The following is a 17,770-nucleotide window of genomic DNA, read 5'->3' on the forward strand; positions in this document are numbered from 1 at the left end:
AATGATTGTCAGACATACAAAAATATTTTGGGAAAATTTGGAGAAAAGAGCAAAGCTAATAATAATGGCAAATACTTGTTGGATTTCTGCTCAGGACGTGGTGCACATTTTTATGTTGGAACATAGTGTTAGTAATAACCAGGTTCCAACATAAAAATGTGCACAAATTCACATGGACAGAAGAGGCAAGGAATAAGAAAAGTCTCATTGGCTATGTAATTGTTGATAGTGATGTTGTCTCCCTGGTGCAGGACACCAGAGTGTATACAGAGGATTTGAAATTGAAAGCGATCACTATTAAGTCTTGAGCAGGATAAAATTGAATTTCATATTGAAAAGAATAACATGTAGGAGAAAGTTTTAAAGCGAATAAAAGTTGAGCAGCTCTCAGATGTGAACTGTAGACTAAAATACACAAAGATTATTGAAGAAAAAATGAAAGAGTTTGAAAACAGGAACCAAACCTTGAAGATTAAGTGGCGAGCCTTGAAGAAAAAACTGATTGATTCAGCCAGAGAGGCATGTGGTGCGGTTGTCTGCAAGGAGAGAAAAATCAGAACTCTATAGTGAACACAGGGAGTTAAAGAGGCAGTAAAGGAAAAGAAGAAAGCATATCAAAAGTTCCTGGCAAATAAGTCAGCTTTTGCTCTTAGAGAATACAGAGAATAAAGAAAGCGAAACACTGTGTAAAACTAGCTAAACAAAAGTCATGGGAGGACTTTGGCAAGAACATAGAAAATAAATATCAAGAAGGTGGTAAGATATTCTGGAAGTTCTTGAAGCTTAGAAATGGAGGAAAGAGTGCTGTAAAAGGAGTTAGAGATGATAAAGGTGACATGAAAACAGGAGAAAAAGATATCCTTGAAGTATGGAGTAATTACTTCGAAAAATTGCTAAATGAAAGAAGCAGTGAGAGCACAGTGGTAAAAAAACACTCAACAGGCATACAATCAGGAATCCATACCCATACTTGAAGTAGAAAAAGCCATCAAAGGCTTGAAATGTGGAAAGGCAGCAGGAGTGGATGATATTCGACCAGAAATGCTGAATTATGGTGGTATAAAAGTCCGACAGTGGCTGCACTGCATAATTCAGAAGTCCTGGACAGAGAGGCAAATTCCTGATGATTGGAGTAGAGCTCTAATAGTACCCATATATAAAAAGGGAGATAAAACTGAATGCGAGAATTAGAGGTATTTCCCTACTGAGTGTTCCTGGCAAGATTTATGCCAGTATACTTGAGAAATGGTTGAGAAGAATTGTGGAAGATAAGCTTGGTAAAGAACAACCTACATTCAGGCCAAATAGAGGCTGTCAGGATCAGATCTTCACTTTACTACAAATAGTTGAGAAGTCATAGGAATATAACAAAGATCTGTATTTACGTTTTGTCAATCTGGGAAAGGCATGTGACAAAAGGTGCCAGGAGAGAAGCTATTCAATACGCTACAGTTATATGGTTTTAATGGGGCATTATATCAAGCAATACTTAGTCTTTATTTGAGTTGCAAGTCAGCAGTTAGAATTGAAGATAGTACATGAGATGGTTTAATGTTAAATCTGGTGTGAGATAAGGATGTACATTATCCCCTTTGTTATTCGTTATCTATATGGATCACATTATGAAGGAAAGTGGTATTAAACGTGATATCGAAATTGGAGATGTTAATGTCAGCTCTTTGCTATAACATCATCCGCATAAAGCAATTATGCGGATGATGTTATACTTCTAAATAAATCCGCTACAAGTCTGCAAGATTCTCTGACTAAATTGAATAGCTGTTGTAATAGATATGGTATGAAGGTCAGCAATAAAAAGACAAAGACAATGAAAATAGGCAGAAGCATTGAAAATGTCAACTGTGTTGTGAATGGAGACCCTGAGGAGCAAGTAAAACATTTCAGCTACTTAGGCACGATTTTTAGTGAAGATGGTAAATTAAATATAGAAATAGACAACAGAATCAGCAAAGCTGGTATGGTGGGAAGTCAATTGAATAAATTCATATGGAATAAGAGAGAAATTAGTCGGAACACTAAATTAGCTGTATACAAGACAGTGTTCAAATCAATTTTAACTTATGAATCTGAGAGCTGGGTCAGAAGTAAAACACTTCACCAAAGACTAGAGACCGCAGATATGAGAGTCCTGAGAAAGATTATAGGCATGAACAGATAGCATCAATGGCAATATCATATTAAAAAACGAGGATATTAGGAAAGAACTTGACATTGTCAGCATCCAGGAATGCGTTAGCAGCTAATCTCAGGTGGTATGGTCACTTAAACAGAATGGGTGAAGAAAGATTAGCAAAACAAGTGTTCTCTGCCAGGTTGGCAGCAAAACGACCCAGAGGAAGACCAAAATATCGGTGAGTGATATGGTACAAAGTGTCTTAGACGATAGAAATATAAGATCTGATAATGTTGGAGTCTTGACAAGTAACAGACTGATTTGGATGAAAATTGTAGATAGGAAGTTAGTAATGATGTAATTTTTTTCATGTAGTACTATCATATCCTGTACCACTCCTTGAGGGTACATGGCAGGAATTTGATGATGATTGATGATGATGTTTAGGTACATCTATATTCAATTTTTTGGGAAAAAATTCTGCATCATTGTAATAGAGAATAAGAATAACTATTTCTAGCATGATTTTCTCTAGCAACACTCATATGCTATATTAAACTGAGAAATAATAATATTGTTTAATGTTAGCAGAGTTTACACATGAGGTATCTTCATGACTAAGCTACTTGTATATAGAAGTTGTTGACTTCACATCAGTTTATATCAGTAATACATTGCACATAATATAAAGCATAGTTTATTTTGGATGTATATATATTGCTATACATAGGAGAAGAATCACTACCGACACCCATTTTGACCTTTTTTGAAGTCTTATCAGTGGGAGACAGATCCAGGGAGATAGCAATGTTTAATAATGCAGAAGATACATTTTTTACTACTTGTATATGGAGGCTTGGTTATTACAACTACTTAAAGTAAGTAGTTGTATACAAAGGGGGATAACTCCATTGCTATTATAATGGATGATATTAACAATTCATGTTTGATACATGCCAAAGATTAACTGAATTGTAATCAAATTGTATCAACTTGCCCAGTTAGATTTTCATTAGTTTTTCTAACTCCCACTGTAGCACACATGGTTACGGTGAATTCAGACAACTGCTTAAACCCCATATCATCCATGCTATTCTAAAAGAAGTTTGCTATAGCAAATCATTCACTCAAATAAACACTGGTCTTTTGGTCCCAGTCCTTATGAATTCACTTTAGTAGGAGTGTACTGTACTGATTTATCAGATACTAATCTAATTCAGCTTTGTTCATAGCTTTTGTTGATTGGTCCTTCTTCCTGCAGTTTCAATAAAAGAGCAGACAGACCTCTTCAGGGATTGTAAAAAAAAATTTTTTTTAACTTCTAAAGTAGGAAAATCTTGCAAAAAAAAAATAAGATGTTGTCTTGGGTTTCTTCTGGCCAGAATGAATAAGTTTAGGCTTGTTTTCAATTCCTAAATGAATTAATAAGAAATTTCTTTAAGAGGACATATGAGGTCATGAGCCAAATTTTTTCTTTCATGATCTTGCACAGGTTTGCCCTTGATTCAGCATATCACAAGACATTATTGCTTGCTAGTATTGAGAGTTGAGGTGAGAATGAAAGTGTAGCCATTGCCTATGACTTAAAATATTGTAGTTTCAGCTTTGCACCTCCATACATTACAATTTAATATCCCTTAGCCAGCCATTCTCTTATTCATGTTTACAAATTGTTATACACCCATTCACTATCCATGCTGCCAATTCTAAACACTGTTTATTCTAGAGATAGTTTCTTGCAAGTTTTTACTTTTAGGTTTGTTATATTTGGAACATATCAATTTTGATGTGTTCCAAAAAAAAAAAAAAAAAAAAAAAAAAATTCAAATGCAAAACAAGAATAAAAAATATCTAGTGTATATTCTCAATATTATGGTTGTTCGATTGCATTACTAGTTTTGTCTTTTATCAGATACCAGTGTTTAAATCAGAATTGGAATATGGTTCGTTTTGTTGCAGTTGTGAATATATGCTCTGAATTAAATAATCGCAAAGCTATTTGATTTATGCATGGCATTGTAAATTCAGTACATTGTACCACTATGGCTAGTTGTGATTAGCCTGCATATTAGTATTACTTCAGTAATATTTTTACCAACACATTAAGATGTATTTTACAATTTACAGACTGTATGTAAATTGTAGCAAGTTGGCTTCATCACTTCAAATTAAACATGAGTCAGAAACTAGCAGCAGTGATGGCAACAGTGACAATAATAATACAGATGCGCCTCGTCAGCGACGCAGCATTGAACACTTCACAAGTGATAGCTATCTTATGAGTAGTCGAAGAAAGAGATCTATTCCTTCAGGTAATTCTTAAAATATATAAATAAAATAACTATATGAATGATTCGTTTGAATTTAAGGAAATGTATGACCAGCACAATGTCATAATTTTCCTCTGTTAATACTGTCACATGCTTGTTGGAAAACAAAATTTTCTAAATGAGCATTGGATAAATATTGGCTGTATATATTCCTCAGATTTTTGTTTATTTCTAACAAGCATATGACAGCATTAACAAAAAAAAAATTATGTGAGATTATGATATACTTTAGAATACTATATAGTCTAGTTAGACAAGGTTAACAATAGAAAATAATTTGGAGGCACAGGTTTTAGTTCAAAGATTAAAACAAGGAGATGACGTGGCTCCATTACTTTTAAACTTAGCTTTGGAATACATTGTTCGATCATTACCAATAGATATTAAAGACATTAATAAACAAATTATTGCAGATTGTAGCATATGCAGGAGACATCATGTCGAGAATCATCATGATAACACTAATTACAGACTATATTGATTTGTTCCAGTCTCATTATCCATCTAATATCCTCTTTTGAGGTCTACCTTGCCTTCTCTTTCCAACTGGTTTATATTTTATTAATTGTTTAGGACAAGGTTTCTCAAACTTTTTTTTCCGTGGCCTGGTTATTTTAATACTTCATCTTCGTGACCCATAACATTTTTATGGCCAGTAGGTAAAATAAAACAGATTTGAATGTTCATAGAGTTTTCATTTATTATTATTATTATAATAAAGAAGCATTTACTCTTACAAAAATATAAAGAAATTAAACTAAAGCCAAGTAATTTATTAATGAATAGTGTGATGCTGTTGTTTGTTAACTAGAAACTTCAGGTTTGGAGGAAAAGATGATAACTTTATTCTTAAATCTGGTTTGATTTCCAATCGGTTTCTATATTTATTTTTTAGGCAACCTGGCATTTAGGTTTCATGACCCGGTGCCAGGTTGTGACCCACCATTTGGGAAACACTGGTTTAGGGTATTGGGTGTTGTCCATTCAGTTTACGTATTCTATCTAATTTTGTTTGTAATTGTTTAGTTTCTTCTGTTGCTTTTATTTTTAGTTCTTTTGAAATATATATATATATTTTTTTGTCTAATAATGTGTGTTTCGCAGTTCTTCCAATGAATCTCATTTCACTTGTTATTTTTTATTTATCTTGTTTGTTTATTGGCCAAATTTTTTTCTGCCATATAATAATATAGGTACGACTAAAATGTTCGTTGCATATTTTCAAACGTTTCTTTTTGTTCAATATTTGAATTGAGCGTTCTCTTAATCAAGCAATCTAAAAATTTGGAAGTTTTTAATTTTATGTCTTTTTAAGAACCATGTCAAGAACCAAACAGAAAGCAAACGAAATGTATTTGGAACTGCAAAAATTAGAACAAGAGAAAAGACGAAAAATTAATCAAGAAAACCCCCAAATAATTGGTGCCAGGCAGAATCAGTTAACTGATACAAGTGTGAATATTGAGAATTTTGAAATTGAAAAAGTGGAACAATTTAAATAATTAGTTGTAATGAGCCAACCAAATGCGAGACATATCAAATGATGCTATGAAGTGCTCTATCTGCAGAGTGGACATCGCAGAAGCAAAACAAGGGATATCCTGTGATTTCTATCATCACTAGTTGCATGCGTGCTGTGCAGAGATTGGTAAATCAATATATAGGCTCATACATGAGACTTGCTAAATGTTACCTACAATCAGCAAGAGCCAGGTTGTTGGCTATGTCAACACTTTGAAGAAAAACACCAAAGTGGTAACAAAGCATGAAACATTGACTAAAAAGAAATTTATTTCATTAACCTTAACTAGCCTTTAATCTGTCCTTTGTGCTTTCCTTCAGTTAAATAGTTTTTAAATCAGGAAATATCTTTAATAGTTTAAAACAGTACCATATCACTCTTGATAAGACCTGCAGAAAAATTAAATCAATAGAAATTATTGATGAAAAATGAAGCAACAATCTTGATGGGAGATTTCAATGCTAGAGTGGGAAGTAACCCAACAGGATCAGAGGGAGAATCAATAACAATGGAATTTTATTAAGAGACTTCTGCAATCTAAAAATCAGCAATACTTCAGGTATAAAAATGTACATAAATACACATGGGAAACAAGAGAGATAAAATCAATAATAGATTAAATTATTATTAACAAACTAAATAATAATGTCATTGATACAAGGGATTTTAGAGGGAGCGAAATTGATAGTGATTACATTTTAGTTGAAAGCAGATTTGAATTCATAAAAAAAACCACATGTTTCAAAAGAAAAAAAGATAATGAACCAACATCTAATAAACAATTTAAAATTCACCTCCTAGAACAGGAGAGTATTAGAAACTTATATGAAAACAGAATAAGAGATAAAAATAAAACCAACCACAAACAATATTGAAACTGACTGGAAAAATATAAAGGAAGCCATACTAAAAGCAGCAGAAGAAAGTTTAGGATACAAATCAAGGAAAAACAAAAAAATGGCTCGGAACTTGGAATGATGACTTAAAGGAATTAATCAAAAGGAAAAAACAGGCTTTTAAAATCTATCTGCAAAATAAAAACACTGCTGATATATACCATATAAGAAATTACTGGCTGAAGTCAGAAAGCTTTCCAGAAATATACTAAGAGAAGATTGGAGTAAATATGTCAAATCATTAGAGCAGGATATCACTGGACCACAAAGAATAGGTTTTAAAATTTTCAGGCAACTACAAACAGCAAAAAAATGCATCCTGTTATTGGGTTACTTTCCACTCTAGCATTGAAATTTCCCATCAAGATTGTTGCTTCATTTTTATTTGTTTCATCAATAATTTCTATTGATCAATTAAGAAATAATCTAATTTCCAAAGAGGATTGGATAGAACACTATAAAATATTGTGGAATGAAAAACAAGAAATACAAAACAGTGACAAAACTTACAAAATTGAAGATACCAATACAGGGTGTCCCTGAATTCATGGCCCAAACGTGAGCAAATGGTAGTACACACCAAAACCACCAATATTAATATGTGGCTGCAAATGCAGCCATTGCTAGTAGAAGCTTGGACGAGGTGGCATGTTTAAAAGTGCTGGATTGGCCAAACCCGCAACATTCTCAGCGTCGACTGGACATAGATGGAGCAGTTCACGAACGCAGAGAAAGTCAATATGCACCTGATGTATGGCATAGCCGAGAGCAATGGTAGAGAGGCACAAAGACTGTATCATGAGCAATGACTATACCTGTGCCGTGTGCCCGATCATAAAATGTTTGCACAACTGCATCATCAGCTGTGTGAGGCAGGCACGTTCCACGTCAGTCGACATGATGTAGGACGAGCACGGACACCAGCTATGAGCAAAGACATCTTGTGTATGGTGATAGATAACCCAGGTGCAAGCATGCAATCTGCAGCCCACTGCCTGGGTTTGCATCGGAACAGTGTCTGGTGAGTACTGCTTGAAGGGCTACACCCCTATCACTTGCAGTGAATGCAGATATTGACAACTGTTGATTATCCCTGCACATGGATTTCGCCCAGTGGTTCCTGTAGCAAAGTGTTGTACAGCCCAATTTCTCCGCTCATGTGCTCTTTACAGATGAATCAACTTTCTCAAGAGTGTGGTCAGTGTCCATAATGCGCATTTGTGGGTGGCCCAGAATCCCCATGGTGCACGTCCACAGTCGAACCAGCAACGGGTTGGCATCAATGTCTGGGCAGGGATCGCGCATGACTACTTAATTGGACCCTACCTATCGATAGGTAGGGTCGTTCACCCATTGAGGCTAAACCGTCTCGATGGGCAAATGTACCATATTTTTTCTGCAAGGGGTTTTGCCAGAATTGCTTCAGGATGTTCAAGTCAACATCCGCTCCCGTATGTGGTTCTAGCACGATGGGACACCCGCCCATTTCAGCATGGATGTGCGTCAGCATCTTAATGCCACATTTGGGAACCGAATGTGGGTGCAGTGGTCCCATCCTGTGGCCCCCCAGATCACGTGATCTTTCTTGTCTCTATTTCTTTCTGTGGAGACATTTGAAGAGTGTCATGTACGAGACGCCCGTGCAGTCCGCAGAGGATCTGGTAGCTCGACTGTCTGCAGTCTGTAGTCCGCAGAGGATCTGGTAGCCCGACTGTCCATTGCACTGGCGATGTGCGCAACAAGTCTGGTGCTTACAAGCAGGTACGCCAATCACTACTCCACCGCTGTGCTGCATGTATCAACGTTGGTGGGCTGACGTTTGAGCATTTGTTGTAATGATCTCCAATAAACGTCACTCTGGAAACCGGTGTCTGTCCGTGCTTCATTTCCGACTCCTCACTGCGTTTGTGGCTGCATATTCTGTGACAAATATTGGTGGTTTCGGTGTGTACTACCATCCCCTCACGTTTGGGCCATGAATTCAGGGACACCCTGTGTACTTTCCTGTATAACTAACTGAATTCATGTCCCTGAAGAAAAAGTAATGGAAGAATAAAAAAACTCAAGAAATAGCCCTAGCCTGAATGGAATATGTGCTGAGCTCTTTAAATATGCAGACAATAGCTTAAAAGAAAACCTACTTAAACTCTTCAATAATATCTGGAAATATCAAAAGATCCCAAAAGAATGGAAAACTGGAGTGGTAATAAATATTCATATAAAAGGTCCCAAGGACAAATGTGGAAATTACAGAGGCATTACTCTCTTAATAACAGCATCTAAATTATATGCAAACATCTTAAAGAACAGACTAATTAAACATACAGAAAATTATTTAGAAGAAGAACAGTGTGGTTTTAGAAGAGGATGCAGAGATGCTTCTTTCACAATGCAATAGATCATAGAAAAAAGAAAAGAATTTAACCTGCACACTTTTCTTCTATCTACTTCTTCTTTGCACTTAGTGTTTTTATCTGAAAGAATTTTCCTTTTATCCATTTTGTTAAGGGAGCTTAAAAACAATAAAATGAAAACTAATGTGCAGTCTAAAGTATCAGCATCTAAAACCCTAATGGTACCTGAGTAACCTGAACTTTGCATGCGCTAACCTCACATTAACTTAATTTTTGTTCACATTAAACGCAACCTAGTATTGTTGTATAATTCACACTAAATTGAATATCACATTATTCAGACTCGCATTAATTGAGACCTAGCTGTATATGCCACACAGAATATGCTAGTTATGAATGAAGCAGTAAAAATTATAAACTGCTGCTTTTTAATAATGGACAGCAAGTACGTGTCATTTTTTAAAATTATGTTCTAAAGTTCAGTGGCTATCTTGTGGAATAATTTCATATTCATTTCTTTGATGTGAGATGAGAATGAAAGTGTTTAAGTTCTCAGATCATATGCATGATTTATTATTATTATAATGGGTATCTCCATAAAGTCAGAAGACTCATCAGAAGATTTCTCCTAAATTGTTTGAGTAGCATATCTGATATTTGCAGCATCTTGAGTGGTTTGACCCTTGCATTGCAAGGAAAAGATGTTGCCATCTGTAATGTTCCTGGTGAAGTACGAGTGATTTGTACAACTATGTAGCTATACCAGAAATGCTTCATCAGTTAAGATTTTGTTACAGCTCTGAATGATTTCATGTTTACATTTGGTTGAAAAATTTCTAATCTGATTATTCAGACTTCAAACAGAACATGCAAGCAATTCAAAACGTTGTTTTTCCAGAAGCAGAGAGGATTTCAGTGTATCAGGAATCTTTGAACATGAATAGAATATAATAAAAAATATCAACGATAAGCTTTCATTAAAAGAGATAATCTTTTAGAACTAACTTCAGACATGTCACTGAAGAACTTCTTCAGGAAGAGAAGTTTGATAGACTTTTGGCTCTACATATAGTCAGAATATTCTGGACTCGCTGACATACCAATGAAGTACTTACTGCCTTTCTCCTGAGTTTATGATTACAAAGTTGGGTTTTTCAATACTTTTTTGTCTGAGGTGGGGGAGGAGGAGGAGGAATGGCTAAACATGGAGCCAGTTATGAGACTAAAACTTTAGCTTGGAACCTGGTGTATGCAAGGAAGCAGTATGATTCTTCGCATTACTATATTTAATATATTTTGTCCATTTATTTTTTTTTTACAAACTTAATTCCTTGAAAGCTTGAACTTGAATAAGTAATTAAATGCTTAATTTAATTGTTTATTAAATTTTGCACTTTTTAAAATTAAAGTTAATAGCTACATAGGAATTCAAACCTACAGCCAAAGGGCTGTAGGTTTGAATTCCACTTTAATCATGGATTTTTGTGATGTCTGTCATTCATTCATTCATATGAATCCATACATATAATCATATGCACTCTTCCAAGATGGACTGGGTCACCATGGGAGAAAGAGACCCAGACTTCCCTTCTCATTGTGAAGGTTGGCGAGGGCTTCCCCAGTAATAAGCAAAATCAGAGGCAAATAATTATTTTAGCTACTCCACAATTGTGCACTTAAGAAGTAGCATACAAAAGTTTACCTTTGATGATGAAATATGGCCTATTGGCAAAAGTTTGAGAACTACTGCCTTAGAAAACTAAAATATAAGATCTTACAATATTGGAGTTCTGAGAGATAATGGAGTAATTTGGAGGAAAATCATCTTTTAGTAATCAGTTAGTAATTATGTAAACTTCTCATATATTATCATAATATCTCCTCCTGAGGATACATATCAGGAATTTGATCATGATGATGAATAAAGGATTTTAGATATTTGTTCTACATCTCTTATAAATGGCTTAAGTTTTTATTTTATTTTATTTTTTTAAAAAAAACTAATGTTCTAGTATATATTTTTTAAACTTTATATTCTTTAACTAGAATTGTCATCCTCAAAGAAAACTGATCAAAAAGATAGTCAGAATAAAAAGGATGAAAAGAAAGAAAAGAGTGAAATAAACAATGAAAAGCTGAGTAATAGAGATGAAAATAGTAAAGCAGAAACAAAGCCAGATGAAAAAGAAACTACTACAGAACTAACAGAAATGAGTTGCCCTTCTATAGATATACCCATTCATAAAAAGTCAGATGAAGAATCTGCATATAGTTTACAGGTAATATTTGAAATATTGTTTAAAATTTGTTTTGATTTTGTGCATTTCTATCCCAATGACGTTTTGCATTTATTATAACAAACTTCAGTATCACTTCTATTTACAGTGTATAGAATTTTAAATATAAGTTAGAAAGTTTAGAAATTAAAACTATCACTTCTTGTGTCATTTTCCCCTTGGAGCAAATGGTACAAGTAGTAATAGAGTATGAGAGAAGATTTGAAAGAATTGCTGGCAGAAGCAAGAAAGAAGAGAGAGTGAAAATTGTTAGTTTATTATTGAGGTATGATAGTTCTGAGTTAAGAAGGGAGGGCTATGACAGCAAATGATTTGATGCACAGCCTGTGCCATAGAAATAGATGTGTGTTTTTGGTGTATGGAGTGAGTTTTTTTTATGATGCTAAAGGCTTGAATAAGAGGGATAGCTTACACTTTACTGAATTTGTTATCAGGAACCTGGAAAAATTATTTATTGGGATGAAATCTAATTCAAAGAGTTAGGGAAACTAAATCATCAATGTAGGATCTGTGAGAATTGTGTGCATGTTCAATTAAGACATTCAAACATGATAATAACATAAATCTGGCATAGGGGTGGATCTGTATACTTTGAGTTCAGACTTTTTGATTGTGTGTGGAAATGAGAAATTTGCCCAACTGAGCCAAGCATACTGAAGATGTAAATGTACAAAGAAAGCCCAGAAGTAACTTATGTCTATACACAGATGCCAGGCATCAGGAACAAAGGGGTTGAGGTTGTTGCTTTTGGTGAATACATTGGGTCCAAGGTTCTTGACATTTGTAAAACCTTGCTCTCACAGTCAGATATAGTAACTTGAATCAAGTATAAAGACTATAGTATTTTCAGGAAAGACAGAGGAGATAGAAAAACAAGGGCATAACAATGTTTTATGTAGCAGTGTGTTTGAGGCTATCTGGTGTGAAGTGGAGACTAACAGGAAGAAATTTGTTATGGGCTGTTTTTGCAGACCTGACTGTACGGTTTCTGAGGTTGATGAAGAAAGAAATCACCAAATTACCCTGATGGATAGTAAATGAATAATCATTTTCGGTGATCTCAATTATCTGAACATCAATTGAGTAGTAACAAAATATCATAAGAATGGAGAGTTTATTGAGCTGATATAAGACTACTTTCTCATGCAATATATGAAAGAAGGACTCAAGGTAAAAGTGTGTCAGATTTGAGCAGTGTCAGAATGGGTTTCAGTTAAGGATTTGACTGTTTTGCTACCAGTTGATTACAGAGATCATGCCATCATGAAAAGAGAAGAATGATAGCATTTCATTTTAAAGATACCATTTCAAAGTGCATGCTGCTCTCCTCTCTGTAACAGGTTGTTCAACTTCCATCTCTGTTTGAATATATGTATTCCTCAGATCCATATTGGTGGCTTTCATGCTTAGTGTGAAGTAATCAATTTCCACAACTTCTACTTGTTTCCTCTGGCTGTTAGTAAGTGTTCACATCCATGTGTCATTATATCCTTTAATCACATGATATAGAATCTTAGTTTTCCATGAGACCATTAGAGAAGCACCGTGTCTGTATAATTGATGTTAATGAGATGAAGACTGAAACAGGTGAGATTCTACTAAAATATTAAGATGTTATATTCCAGCAATAGTGAACAGGCAAACGAGTAGCTATAGCATTTAGTACTTGTCAGGATAAATATCTTCAAAAGCAGTAATTTGAAGTAGGCAATGCAAACACATTTTAAAATAAAGGATTGAAAACAGTACATTTGTGTGTATAATTCCACAGAAGGTTCTAAGAGAGAGAAGTGGAGTATTTAGTGTCATTGGAGAAGGCAACTGACATAAAGGAAAACTAGTCGTTGTTTATCTAAACAGCAGAGTTAGGAAATGAAAACCAGACTTAGAAATGTTAGAAAATATGGAGAAAACTGCAAAGCTAATAACTAGCAATTTTTTACTGATTTCTGTTCAGGACATTTTATTACTAACACCATGTTCCAACATTAAAGATATTCACAAATTCAAGTGGAGTGAAGACACAAGAAATAAGAATAACCATATAGTTTTGAGTAGAACTGAAATGAATATTATACTAAAAAGAAATACACGGAAGGGGGGGGGGGACTGGAAAGTTCTGATAAACACCTAGAACAAAAATACTAAAGCAAGTGATATAACCACAAGAAAGAATATATCTTAAAACTCTTTAACCTCCATGTTTCATCAAATTGTAATAATTTGTTCTTTTCTTTTAGGATATAAGAAGACATGTCAATTCCCTCATGGTGATTATCACAACTTTTCAGCACACCCTCATATATGTAAGAAAAGTTTAAAAATAACCAGTCATGCAGCATTCAGAGGTGAACTGTAAACTGAGATATACATATACTGGAGGGGAAAAAAAAACGAAACTTTGAAAACAAGAATCAGCTCTTTCAAACACATTGGCCAATTCTGAAAAAAACATGGTGAAATTGCTCATAAGGATAGAAAAATTAGAATTCTTGCAAAAGTGGAGAGCACATTGAGGAAAAATATGAGATGGTTATGTGTAAAATTCTGGCTAAACAAAAACCATGATAAGTCTTTTGAATAACTAAGAATATAAACAATAATTAGGATAGTACTGTAAAATGAATGAGATGATAAAAGTGTTATAAAAATTGAAGATAGTGTAAATGTCTAGAGCAATTACTTGGAAAGATTATCAAATGAGATAAACAGTGACAGAACTCTGGTAGAAAATATACAAGAAATATGCATTCAGATCTACATATCTAAGAGCAATCAGAAAAGGCAGCTGAAGTAGATAATTATTATTATTATTATTATTGTTCCGGGAAACTCCAAGGAGTCGACAGACTCATCGAGGGAGGCCCTAACATCATGTCTGGAACAACTATTCAACATTCACACAGTATCTATCATATCTTGCCTTGAACTCATTCACGGTCGTAGCACCCACAACAGACTCTGGAAGCTTATTCCACTCATTCACCACTCTCCAAGTAAAAAACCTAGCTCTAACACCCTTGTCAACCACGCTCTTGCCCAGCTTCCATGAATGGCCCCTAGTCCTCCCACCACCAGTCATATTTTCAAAAATATCTTCTGGATCAATCTTATAAAAACCCTTCAGTAATTTGAATGTCTCAATCATATCACCCCTCCTTCGCCTATCGTCCAATTTCTGCAACCCACAAATCCTCAACCTATTCTCATAAGGTTCATTCCACAGACCTGCTATCATCTTGGTCACTCGTCTCTGGACCCTCTCCACTTCCTCCCAATCACGAAGAAACCCTGGTGCCCATAACTGGGCACAGAAGTCCAGTGGGGTCTTATCAAGGCTCGATACAGAGGAACAACAACTTGCTTCTCTCTGCATGTTAAAGTATTTTTCATAAGCCAAGTGATTTGGTGAGCTGTTTTAGTTACTTTTGCAATGTGCCCCCTAAACTTCAACTCCCTATCCACCAGCACTCCCAAATCCCTGGCCTCATCAATCTCCTGGAGTACGGTTCCACCAATGCGATATACTGCTTCTATTCTTTTAACCCCAAAGTGCATAACCTTACACTTTGCCACATTAAACTGACATCCATTTTTCCTAGCCCAGTCCTCCAAACTATCCAAATCATCCTGTAAAATTTTGACATCCTGTGCACTCACAATTGCTCTACCCAACTTTGCATCATCAGCAAATAAGTGAACACTTCCTCTCAGATCCTTTCCAATATCATTGATGAACAAATTGAAAAGCAGTGGTCCAAGAACAGAGCCCTGTGGCACTCCACTAGTCACAAGACGTCTTTTTGACTCCACTCCTGAATAAACCACTCTCTGGTATCTCTCCTTCAACCACCCTCCTATCCATCTTACCAACCCTATATTTATCCCCATCTGCTCCAGTTTACTGATTAGAGTTCCATGTGGTATCCTGTCAAAGGCCTTGGCAAGGTCCAGTAGTATCACTGTAAACCCATTACCCCTATCCAGTTCAGCTGTCACTGTGTTATAAAACGTGAGCAAGTTACTGATGCATGATCTACCCTGCACAAAACCATGTTGTCCCCCATACAATATCCCATTTTCATCTATCCAATCCTGTATTCTTGACTAATTTCTCTAAGACCTTGACAATGATTCCTGATATGCTAATCGGTCGGTAATTTACAACAGCGGTCTTGGAACCATCTTTATGCAGTAGAACTATTTTCCCCTCCTTCCACCCGCTCGGGACTAACCCAGATCCGAGACTCGAATTAAACAAAATGGTCAAGGGTACTGACAATTCATTAGCTGTTTCTCGTACTACACGAGCTGGTATACCATCCAACCCCACAGATGTATTGACATTGAGGTTATGCAATAGACTACTCACCTCCACTTCATTCACCACAATTCCCGTATAATCTACTGGTTTATTCGTTTCTGCAATGTAACCACCTGGATGATATATTCTTGCAAAGTGCTCACTCAGTAACTCAGCTATCTGAACTGATTCAGTTATCTCCCTACCATCGGCATTCTTTAAAATCATTCTGCCATGTACATTTTTCCTTTTACTTGCTACATATCTAAAAAACTGTTTAGGATTCTCTTTAGCCCGCATGGCCAATGTTCTTTCGTAATCCTTTTTTGCTTTTCTTACCACACTCATCACCCTTCTGGCCTGCGCTTTATACCGTTCATGTGCCTGCCGGTCACCTTTCTCCTTAAATTCCCTCCATAGTTGTTTCTTTTTTTGCAGCTCAAGCTTAATGGTGTTATTCATCCATTTAACCCCTACTTGATTTATTATTCGGACTCTAGGTATACAGTCAGCCATTGCTTCATGCAAGCACTTCTTAACCACCTCCCATGCACTATCAACTTCTAGTCCTTGCAGTTGTACATGCCATGGCACTGAGCCAATCAAACTCCTAAGCTTGTCATACTTTCTAGCCCGATAATTCCACATGTACCCTGTCTTAATTGAAAATTCTACACCTTTAGCCACCTCCCAAGTCAAGACCCTATGATCACTCTCACCGATTGGTGGCAATGTGGTCATATTTGTTACAGCCAAATCCTCAGATGTAATTACTAGGTCAAGCACTCTCTGACCCCTAGTATTTTCCATTACATGCTGTCGCAGATAGTTATCCCTTAATAACCGCATAAAATCCAATTCCTTCCTCCCGTGTGTCCTCTCCTCACTCCAATCAATGCGACCATAGTTGAAATCTCCCATAATAATCACCCTCCTTCCACTCATTTCTTCTATTTGCTTGTGCATACTGTCACCACCATCTTTTCCATCACCTGGTCTATAGCAGCATCCAATTGTACATTTAGTTCTGCTAGCCACAATCTCACACCAAATGGCCTCAAATGTGCTCTTTTCTCTATCCTGCAATTCAACTTCTATTCTCCTTGGCTGTAGCTCATCAGCTATCATCAACAATACTCCTCCCCCCATTTTATTCTCTCTGTCATTCCTGAACACACTATACCCATCACATTCAATCCCACTAGCTATATCATCTACAGTCAGCCATGTTTCACTAATACCAATAACCTGTGGTCTGGAAGTGCCAACCATGGCCCAAAACTCTTCCTTCTTGTTCCTAATACTCCTAGTATTAGTGTACATGAATTTAAGACCCCCATTAGCCCCAACCCTATCTTGATGCCTTATATTAACTATCCCACTCTGGTTTGTTGTCCTTATTTGCTCTAGCATATTATATTCATTCTTACATTCTTACTCCCTAAAGACTGTATATCTACTCCCCCCCCTAACGAATCTAGTTTCCCTGAATTTGCACATCCACTACATTCAGCAACACTTTCTCAAGTCTTCTTACACCATAACCATTCAAATGCAAGCCATCCATCTTATATAGATCCTTTCGCCCATCAAACTCACTCCACACGTCCACAAATTCCACACCACTCGTCATACATAACCCACGCATAAAGTCATTCGCAATTATGGCCCTCCTTTTAAACATTTCACTGTCATACCGTGGCAAAAGACTAATCATTCTAACTCTCCATAATGTTCAACCAGTAATTCCGAAATATGGAAGTGGAAAAGTTTTTTGTAGCTAAGTTGCATGATTTAAAAGGCCTGGTCATAAAGTCAAATTCCACTTGATTGGATTAGAGTACTTATAATAATATCCATCTATAAATTACATAGAAATTTCCCTAAAGAGGTTCCTTGTAAACTTACCTGAGAAGAGGAAGAGGCTAAGAAAA

The 17,770-nt window shown here is 35.8% G+C and overlaps 1 protein-coding gene across 2 annotated transcripts in view; it reads left to right on the plus strand.

Moving 5' to 3' along the window:
- LOC150107935 (protein GPR107-like) overlaps positions 1–17,770 on the plus strand; it is a 243,791-nt gene that overhangs the window by 47,047 nt on the left and 178,974 nt on the right. For both annotated transcript variants that reach the window (XM_090415461.1, XM_090415462.1), the window contains exons 5-6: positions 4,262–4,446; positions 11,283–11,515. In XM_090415461.1, the coding sequence (XP_090271587.1) occupies positions 4,262–4,446; positions 11,283–11,515 (418 nt within the window). The remainder of the gene's footprint in view (positions 1–4,261; positions 4,447–11,282; positions 11,516–17,770) is intronic.

This window comes from Typopeltis vanoorti, chromosome 3 (genome assembly GCF_054136105.1).
Source record: "Typopeltis vanoorti isolate ZY-2024b chromosome 3, IOZ_Tvanoo_1.0, whole genome shotgun sequence".
Lineage (NCBI taxonomy): Eukaryota > Metazoa > Arthropoda > Arachnida > Uropygi > Thelyphonidae > Typopeltis > Typopeltis vanoorti.